This window comes from Pseudorasbora parva, chromosome 23, assembly GCF_024679245.1.
Source record: "Pseudorasbora parva isolate DD20220531a chromosome 23, ASM2467924v1, whole genome shotgun sequence".
In the NCBI taxonomy this organism is placed as follows: Eukaryota; Metazoa; Chordata; class Actinopteri; order Cypriniformes; family Gobionidae; genus Pseudorasbora; species Pseudorasbora parva.
This window is the reverse complement of record NC_090194.1, coordinates 27,253,283-27,264,126: the sequence shown is the minus strand read 5'-3', so window position 1 is coordinate 27,264,126 and position 10,844 is coordinate 27,253,283. Positions and strand designations below refer to the sequence as shown.

At 38.0% G+C, this 10,844-nt stretch overlaps 1 protein-coding gene across 1 annotated transcript; it reads right to left on the bottom strand.

Annotated features, from left to right (window-relative positions):
* Nucleotides 1-3,594: 3,594 nt before the first annotated feature.
* bhlha9 (basic helix-loop-helix family, member a9) lies at nt 3,595-4,599 on the bottom strand. The gene has a single exon (XM_067433876.1). The coding sequence runs from the start codon at nt 4,546-4,548 to the stop codon at nt 3,706-3,708; it is 843 nt and encodes a 280-aa protein (XP_067289977.1). The 5' UTR covers nt 4,549-4,599; the 3' UTR covers nt 3,595-3,705.
* Nucleotides 4,600-10,844: the final 6,245 nt, after the last annotated feature.

Here is a 10,844-nt window from a genome sequence, read left to right as displayed (position 1 = left end):
GTTGGAGAAAGCTATTTCAAGCTTTCCCGTTCATTTCAAAGGCAGTTGCTGGGCACAAACCTGACATCTTTGCTCATGGACACTGTTCAAAGTATTTTTTAAGCCAGAAATGTAAAATAACGTCAATATTTTTGGCAGCGGAATTAAGTGTTCCTCAGCTCAAACAGTAGCGCATGACACTAAGGTCAATGCATGAGTTTGGATTTTTATTTTTTTATTTATTCTATTTATTTTATAAATTAAATTATTTTTGATAACCTCGTCTGCACCTTTTTAGTTTAATTCCAAAATCTGTTTTTTTACTGTGAAATATTTTTTTTGTATAAATAAATAAAGGTATAAATAAAAATAATCAATGTTACATTGTTAGTAATATTTTAAAATAAACACTTTCTATACTGAATCAATCAGCCTTTTGAGGAACGTTTATTAGTACATCTCTATTGCATTGCACTATAAGTTTTGCCACCTCAGCCAAAACTAAAACCAATAAACTGTTGCATTGAAATTTATTCAGACTATTATTTCATATGTCAGGCTTTACAGTGTTAAACACTATACAGCACTGTTGTTCACAGAGGGTAGGATGTTTTGGAAGCGGCTCTTTCAGCAGTGGTGTTCTGTTACCACCTGCTGGTGTGTGTGGAGGATAGTCGAGGCAGATCACAGCACATGACATGATTTTCCAAATGAACAGCACGCTATGCGCAATGCTGGCGGATCACGGACATTGTCTTAATTGCATTCATCTATCTGGTCCAAAATCAAATCAATGCCAGAACCCCCATACGGTCATACACATAAACTATGCTATCACGCTTTAACCACCAACAGCTTTAGCGTTTGTTTATATACGTGTGTATGTGTCTTCCGTTAATAGCAAACAGTAGAGGCTGCAGGTGAGTCATCTGCCCTTTCTCTCTCTCATGTGCTCAGTGTCTTGGCATGCGCTCCTCTGCACATTCTCCTGTCAACAGTACCCATCGCAGACATCATGGGGGCGGTGCGGCCCGACCTGGCCTGGCAGATCAGCGTGGGTTTGAAGTTTATGAGTGAGAGGTGTTATTGTGCCAAGGATGACTCACTTTATTCAAATCTCGTCATTACAAATGCTCATAATCTCATTCTTCTGTCTGAGCTGCACCAGAGCAGCTTAAAGTCAACATGAAATCAGAATTGACCTATTGACCCTTCCTGGTTGTATATTCATTTATTAAATGATGCTTGTTGTTTTGCCCCATACACTCGTGTTATAAGCTAATCTGTTTTTAGAGATAAAACTCTTTACATTCGATTTCAATGAAACGCATCCCAGAGAACAATCTACTCTGTAACCATCTGTTAATTGCCCCTCGGTTCATTTCTCACCGGAGTTGTCCCAGAATAAAATGTATATTTGAGCTGCCTTAACTGAAAGAAACTAATGTATCTTAAAATATGTCAGTGCCATTGTTTCGTCTCAAATTGTACACCAGTAATACTTTTATATAAGGCATGTTTATAAAAGCTAATGTCCTAATTGAACTAATGCCTAGTCTTGGCTTAGTTTTAGGATTAAGTGCTGTAATTTGAGTTTAATGTATTGAAAGTGGAATATTTTGGGGTCATGGAAACAAATTCCATAGAATGTGCTTGTGTGGAAAATAATAAAGATTCCATTTAATTTTATGTTTAAGTCCTGCCATTGTCCAGTTTGCACAAATAATGTGCTGCCATCTAGTGTCCAAATGCTTCCATTGCTCACCTGATTATTTAAACTGCTGCTATTTATACTGTTTACAGATCTTCATCTGACAGGTATGACAAATGCATTGAATCAAATGAGCCATGTCCGGATTGACGGGAAAGATTTGCTCACTGCAGAAAACAACATATAAACCTGTTTATGTACTCAACTGAATGGCCCGCTGCCACAGCAGGTAGGACGAGAGACATGTTGTCACCATCACTCAACACATTCATCGTCAACCTCACTCAGCACACTTGATGTGAGTCAGGGATTTCCATGATTCATGTCTGTAGATGAAATAAGAGGAAGACAATAAATCCCTCCCCTTTTCTCTCTCACCCTCAACCATGTTTGTGTAGCTCCGATCAGACACCTGCAGGTCTCCCTATGAAAGACCCAATGCACGATCAGTCGCCACGGGGCTCCCGGAAAGAGACCAAGAGGGATTTTCTATCTCTCTCTTTCTCTCTCTATGGGTAGAGCTTGCACTTCCTTCCTGTGAGGTCATAAATCTGTCCCCAAGTACATGCTAATGGTCTAATATTAACCATCTACTCTGAGGATGGAGGGTCCCACTCATATTTCAAAAATATTTCAAACCTTTAACCTTCACTGTTATTCTCTGGTGGAAGGATTTGTCCAACCCTACTCGAACAAGTGAGCCCCATGAGCATTTAACTCAATTACTGTTAAAAGTTAAATTTAAATAAAATTTAAATTTAATATTTAAAAAATTAATAAAATATATATATTTTTTAATTTAATAACATGGATAATGGACAGTCCACGATTGCCCCACTGTGTGTGTGTGTGTGTGTGTGTGTGTGTGTGTGTGTGTGTGTGTGTGTGTGTGTGTATATATATATATATATATATATATATATATATATATATATATATATATATATATATATATATATATATATATATATATATATATATATATATGCTATAAATTGAAGCTACAGTTTGTACACTGTAAAAAAAAAAGTTGAGAAAACTTAAAAGTTTAAGGCAACCAGCTGCAGAACATTTTTGAGTTTTCTCAACTTATGGTCAATTAGTTGTACAAACTAATGTGTATATTATATTTCATGTTAAATAGTTGAATACATTTTAAAAGCTGAATCTGTCATACAAAACAAAAAAAGTTGGATTTTTTTACAGTGTACTATTTGTTTTCACTTTTGCTAGCATGTGCTTTTTATTAGCATGTACTACGAACAGCTTTTTTGTTGTTTTAGCAATTATGGTTTTTAATATTAATTATGACTTTAATATTATAAAAAATAATTTTACTTTTCAACTTTTTTCTCTGCTCTAGCCTGTTCTAGTTTTTTTTTTTTTAAACTTTGTATTTTTCACACCTCTCATGTTACATGCTTTTTTTAGGATTAATGGATTTTTTGTATTTCACATTTTTAAAATGCTTTGGATAATATGTTAAATAAATAGATGTAAAGACTGAATGTAAATTCAAGTCACGCCATTTGAGATCATAATGTGGTGCAAATCATTCTGAAATAAGTTTAAATTCTTTGCTAAATAGTTACTGAAAATGCTAGTGTGCTAATGTGGGATTTTCATTTTTCAATGAGTAGAAGGAAACACAAAACACACAACTGCTACAAACGTAAACACAGAAATATTCTTGAAATTCCTAACCGTCATAGGAAAGAGCCAGTGTGTTACTATTTTGCATATTTTATTAGAAAAGTTGAAATTCTGTTTTAATTCACAGTTTTTTTTTACAAACTTTTATTTGTCCTGTTTGTTTACTAATGCAATACTTTTGAAAACAAAATTCATATTTAATTATATATAAATTTCATTTAAAGTATGTACATATGTACAGTATTTCCAAACAGTGACCTAACCACAGAAATTCACCTGTTTACAGGTGTTGACAGTGATGTTCCCAGTTTTCGCTCTCATTTTTCCCCTCGACAGTCTTAAGAGTTCTTAATGAGTGTGTATCACAGTGTGGCGTGGCAGTGCTGAGGTCCAGCATCCTGTAGATAACCCATGTGCCAGGGCAGAGGTAGTGTCTGGAGTGTTTCCCCGTAATTGTCTATATGATTTGGGCCACAAGATCCCCAAACTCCTGGCTGATACGTCCCGACATCAACTATCCGTCCATACCTAGGTGGGCTTGCCACGCTGTTAGGTGTGTAAAGCTGGGCATCAGGTGAGAAACACGAGTAATGAGGGGATGGCGGACATGCAGGGCCCGTAAAAACATGTTTCTCTGAGGACAGTCTGTGCAAGGGGTTTTGTATATGGTGGGTGAGTGGCTGATGCCAGGAGAGGAAGTTTTGGGATTCGAGGTGGGCGGGTGGTGGTGGCTCCATTTCCGGCCACAAGCCGCCAGGCTGACCGTGACACTCAAGGTGGCTGCAGGGCTTCCCCGTACTTGCAGGTGGGTTGTTGGTGAGGAAGACAGACAAAGCAGAGATTCGATTGATGGCTCTCTGGAGCGTGGCGATCTTCGACAGACGTTTTCCACTCAGGTCGTGATGCAAAGCCACTCGGAGAGCGTTGAAGGCCTGGTTATAATCCATGATGCGTTTCCTCTCTCTCACGTTGGCCGCCACTCTGCGTGCTTTGGAGCGCACCGGTCTACTGCGTTTCTTGCCCTGTCTCTCCTCCGGCTCACTTAGGGTGCTGTTGGGGTAACGTCCTGTCAGGCTGCAGCCATCGCTGCTGTCCAGATCCTCAGACCCTTGAAGACTCCCATCCAGTTCCTCCTCTGAGAACTCGGAGCTGGTGAAGCTTCCTCTGCTCGCCATGGAGAATCTGCAGGCTGTTTCCAGTGTCATCGATCGCCTGTCTAAGAGTCTGGATGGCGCTTTCACACACTCTTCTGACGACCTGTGATTACCTGTGATGCCTCTCAACATGTTGGGCCTCTCTTTAAAGCACCTCGTTTAGGAGTCACATGGTACAGTCACCTATAAGAAATGCTGTTGTTTATGAGCTCCCCAAGGCAAATTCAGCTACTCCCTCCTCAGACACGCCTCCTGCTGCAAGATCCGCACCACCACATGCAGGCCATGAAATAGTGAGTAAAACTCAGACACAGACAAATAAAAACACAGACACTGAGTATGTTTCAGACTTGTACACATCTCATAGACTATAGAAAAAAGTGACATCGTTACCATCATCAGAGATGGGGAAGGAGCTTTTGGTGCCTTTGAATGAGGGAAAGTTGACCTTGAACTTTGGGAAAGCCCAGATAGAGAAAGTGGTAGCACAAATATAACAAGCAATGTGACCAACTGGCATCTAACAACAAATTATGCTAGAGCCCCAAATCATACATTCATTCATATACATTTTATTTGTTTAATTGTAATGTTTGTTTGTTTTATGTATATGAATATGTATCAATCAATCAATCAATCAGCTTTGTTTATATAGCACTTTTACAATGACGATTTTTTTCAAAGCAGCTTCACAGTGTTAAACAGGACAATATTGCAACAAAATTTGATTTAGCTGTAGAGTCATTCTGGAGAAAATAGTGATGCTATCAGCTTTATTACAGGAATTATTACTGGAATTAATTACAGTTTATGCCCGTTGCTTGAACACTATAGACCCATGCTTAGACTAAAGTAACACAACTTGAAGCTTTTGTTACCATACCTCAAACACTTGTACCGATACCTTAAACAAAAGCGCTGCTTTGCATTCTAGCTACAATTTTGCAACACACTTATGCCTTTATGCAACACACTTGGTCCTGGATACTACACTCTATCTCATACAACACTTTGTTCAAAAATGAAATCTCAGGGTGCCATTTGGAAAACACTTGTATCCAAAATACAATACACATTGTGTTATTGCAACCACTCAAATACATACCTGAAGGCGCTTACTTGCAAAACTGAACACCAATCAGCCAACCACAAATAGGCCTCATTTAAGCCATTTTTAGAGATATTAGAGCAACTTTGGTGGTTCATGTGGTAAGTCATGGCCTGGCAGTGAGGGAAGCTTGCCAGAGAGTTCACCCACATCTAAGCCGGTTCACTGTTGCATCCATCATAAGGGCATTCAGATTGGAAAACAGCAACTCTCCATTCCAGACTGTATCTATCTATATACTGTACCGTATCACATTACTGTAGTACTGTAGCAAGTTGGCTAGTGCTCCTTTAATAACAAAAAAATGGTAGTTTTGTGTAACATACAGTACAGTACATAGCACTGTACCATTGAGATTGTACTGTAGTGTGAAGTATAGTACTGTGATGTACAGTATTATGTCATCTGTAACATTTCAGTACTTTCATTTTTGGTTGTTGTGAAAACATTTGTTGGAAAAAAAGAACAGAAACTGTAAGTGTTGCATTGCTTCACAGAATGCTAACTGATGAACTGAATAAAAACAGGGAAAATTGTGACTACAGTGTTTTATATAAAGTAGACTAGTGTCTTCCCCCTGATCTGAAAGTGTATTCATATGATGCAAGTGTGTATCATTTTGTCATCAGAGTTACATTTTGACAAAGGAATGTTAGGTTTTGATAGCAGAGTTTAGGTTTTGATAGTAGAGTTTCAGTTCGACACAGATGTGAATGGTATATTTCCCAGTGTTGTGTCATGTTTACTTGTGTGTAGAGTTTTGGCACAATGAGCGAAGTTTTGCAAAATGTGTTCAAGCAACAGACAAAAACTGTAAGACTTAATCGATTCATTTTATTTGTACAGTTAAATAACTTAGATTGGAATTTTAGTGTCCCCAAGTTTAGTATTTGTATGTATGTAATATATGTATGTATGTATATACACTATTGCCAAAAGTATTGGGACACCTCTCTAAATTGTTAAATTTAGGTGTTCCGACCACTTCCATGGCCATAGGTGTATAAAATCAAGCACCTAGGCATGCAGACTGCATCTACAAACATCAGGAGCTCATTGAATTAAAGCGGGGTACCATCACAAATAAATATTCCACAATCAACGGGTATTATAATAAAATGGAAGCAATCGGGATAAACGACAAACTTTTTGCGTGGCCTTTAGATTCGCTCAAGAACAGTGTGTAAAGAGCTTCATGAAATGGGTTTTCCATGGCCGAGCAGCTGCATCCAACCCTTACATTATCAAGTGCAATGCAAAGCATCTGATGCAGTGGTGTAAAGCACACCGCCACTGGACTCTAGAGCAGTGGCGATGTGTTCTCTGGAGTGACGAATCACGCTTCCCTGTCTCTGTCCGATGGACCAGTCTGGGTTTGGCGGTTGCCAGGAGAACAGTACTAGCCTGACTTCATTGTGCCAAGTGTAACGTTTGGTGGAAGTGAGATTATGCTCTGGGGTTGTTTTTCAGATGTGGAGGGCTTGGCCTCTTAGTTCCAGTGAATGGAACACTTAATGCTTCAGCATACCAAGTCATTTTGGACAATTTCATGCGCCCAGCTTTGTGGGAACAGTTTGGGGATGGCCCCTTCCTGTTCCAATATGACTGTACACCAGTGCATAAAGCAAGAGCCATAAAGACATGGATGAGCAAGTTTGATGTGGAGGAACTTGACTGGCCCACACAGAGTCCTGAACTCAACTCAATAGAACACCTTTGGGATGAATTAGAGTGGAGACTGCAAGTCAGGCCTTCTCTTCAAACATCAAAGCATGACCTCACAAATACACTTTTAGAAGAATGGTCAAAAATTGTGGAAAGCCTTCCCAGAAGAGTTGAAGATTTTATAGATGCAAAGGGTAGGCCAACTCTATATTAAAGGTTGTGTGGATTTAAAGGCAGGCATCCCAAAAAAATTTGGAATATAGTGTACATATTATATATATGCGCAAATATGTATTTTCATATGTATGCATATTGCATATTGCATACCACACATTTATTCTGAATTTACAGTTTTATTTTGTGACAAAATCATAGAATGATTTTAGCACTTTTTATAGTGATTGAAATTTGTGCTAGACTTCAAGGGCAGTTTCTCAATTGTCTGGCATGTTGTGATTAATCACACGGGTAGTTCAATCTAAATTTGTCTGTTAGTACTCATGACAAATTGTACATTTATCAAATAACTAGTATTTTGTGGATTTCCTCTCATGTGTGAAGGACTTGCGATCCATTATTTGCATTTGTCCACAGATGCAATTATCATCTCCGGTGTGCGATCTCGGTGCTGTGTTGGTGCTGGGCCTTGTGGGCCATATAATTTGAGTGTCTTTGTAACAAACCATAAATCAAGCCCGAACAGCACCTGAGGATAAGAACAGAAAGATACTCGGACTTCAAAGCCTGCAGAAAGAGAGCTGGTATTTGACAATTATAACATGACTTGAGCAGCACAGTCTTACACACTGTGGTTAGCGCCGACAGAATGCATACTTTTGTTTGGTTTGTTTTTGACAGATTGCATGATGGTCATGCTTCTGGTTGTGCAATAAGGAATTTGTTCTGTATCGCTACAGATCTTTGTCCTTTCACTGCCTGTTGTTATCAGAGGCTACTAGCCAATAGTTCAGTGCTAAAGCACTATTGAAGGCACAGTCATACCAAGAATAGATGTCATCTTTCCTGAACAATGTCTCAATTTTTTTTTTGTAATATTCTGTCATGTTTATTTGGTCTTAAAACTGATAAAGAAATAATGTTGGGGCATCCAGCCTGTCCTGTGCTCAGAGTTAATGTAGGGCAGAATGAGAGGTCAGGCCTCTTCATCTGCTCGTCTTTTATGGAGGCTGTCTAGGCTGATTGACGCCATTCCCAAAAACAATTACACAGCTAACAGTTGGACAGTGAGAGTGCAGCTTCTTTTGGACTATTTGTCTTGTGGACCATGGGAAAAGAAGATAATTTTGCATTTAGCAGTTATTAATTATTTAATTATCTAATTATTAGTTATTAACTGCAAGGAAATGTAGAACCTTTTGCCCTAGAAGTAGTCAAATGCTATATTAAATGTCAATATGATTATAATACGTTTATATTTTACCAGGGTTACCATGTTAATTAAAACTATTGAAAACATTTTTGTCAATTGAAAAAGAGCTGAATTAAAATAAAATATAAATATTAGTTGAAAAACTTAAACTTAAATGTTGCCTTGGTAATATACTGAAATACATTTAAGTTGAAGCACTAAAAATACTGTAAATAAAAATAAAACAAAAATAAGTTAAACCTAAATAGCATTTTTTTTAATAATAATAAAATGACAAAAGGACACTAGAACATTTTAACTAAAATGAACATGGAAACTAAAATATAAAAACAAAAGCTAATTCAAAATACTAAAGAAATTAAAATAACTTTTTATCTTCCATAAACTGTAAAGTCATTTATCTTTATTTTTAATACAAAACAGGAATAATAGACAGAACATGTAATTTCTAAAATACAACCCACTGTAAAACAAACATATACACACATTATATAAATATAACAAAAACACAACCAAAAATCCAAACATGAATCTGTATTTGTTGAGCAAGAGGAAGTTTTGATTTTTAGCTAATTATATGTTTTAACTATAATGGCCCTCGGGCTCAGAGATTTGTTTTTTTAACATTAAATCGATCGATTCTGTTCAGGTTTGAGGTGTCAATGCCAAAGCAGTTTTAAACGACGCATTAACAACGAGTTAGCATCATGGAGATTCTTAATAAAATATAATAAATACTTCTATTGAATAATAAGGCCCAGGAAGAGATCAGCACTCCACTCAGCAGCCTGATTTACGAGGGGCCCCTGAGAGATTTATGGCCTCCCAGAGAGCGCATGAAATCTGCACCTCGGACAGTCCAAATCTCTCCCTTCTGACAGATGACAAGACACTAGCAATTATCAGCCGCCAAGAATAAATCAAAGCCTTTACTGCTCGTCCTGTGACGCCCTTAAAGAAATAACCGTTTTCAAGGTAAGGGGAACCTGCCTAACCACACTTTCCTGAGATTTGTAAATCTCTGGCCTGAGCCTGTGTAATGAGCAGTTGTTAGCTGTGTCTTATTAGAGGTCTGTAGAAAGCGTTATAGATATTTATTTCCTGAGGGACCGTTAACGTAATGAGTGAGCACAGCTCTGTCCACTAACCTTGGCTTTGCACTGGTATGTTAATGCATGTTTGCAGCACTTCCAAAGGAATTTTCACACCCCTATAAAAGTTGTTCACTCTGCAAAGGATTTCCCCCTTCCTCTTAATAATAATAAAAAAAACATACACATGTTGGGTTTCCATGTTTTATGTGGACATTCCATGAAAATAATGATTTTATACTGTATATCCCCTCACAGAGGGCTTTCAGCATTTTTACAATAAAAATAAATTTAAAAAATCTAACATCTTGTCAAAAAAAACATTTAGTATTACCAAAAAATGTCCTGCCAAGATCAAAAATTCAAATACATTTAAATAAATAGACAAAAGAGAACTGGAGCGCTGATGGAATCCCTTGCACCCTCTGGTGCTCTTGGAAGGGTAAATGTTGAAAAAGAATTTGGAAAAAATCCAAGTCCAGGCACTCAATAGGATGCAAAAGTGAAAAAACTTTTTAAATAAATGTTTTTAATACCGTTCGTAGATGGGAAGGAAGGAGGCGGGAACCGGCGAACCGTTCAACAACTTTAATATACAAATAAATAAACAAAATCCTATAGCTTCTCCCGGATGAGCACGTGCACACATCAACCAGAGCAAGAGCATCAATGAGCTTTGTTCGGGTTCATAGACCGTAACAAAATATGGACGACTCGACATCATCCGTTTCCGCTTGCTAGATTTGAAGCCTTCAGGCGGCCTGCGCGGTGCTGACATCTTAGGACCGAGTCTGCGCAGTAGCGATTTCGGGACTGGAGTTGCGCAGTAGAGAGTAGGAAGTAGAGCAGGAAGTACAGTCGCAATATCAAAAGCCCGCCCACACTCTCACAGATGCAGAACAATGAATTATGTTGGTGTGAAATAAACAGTTATGCAAATGTAGACATTAAAGCTAAAGCTCCAATCTGCTCCCAAAAATCCCCAAAAAAGTCTGTTAGAGCCTCAGTGACAACTTCACTCAGAGAAGACGTCGATCTCAGCTGTCAATCATGACGTCACACCCCCCGTTTTTATAGCATCAAATAACTAACT

What these genes read in the sequence shown, in the direction of transcription:
- bhlha9 (XM_067433876.1), bottom strand. Translation starts at nt 4,548, where the DNA reads ATGACACTGGAAACAGCCTGCAGATTCTCCATGGCGAGCAGAGGAAGC.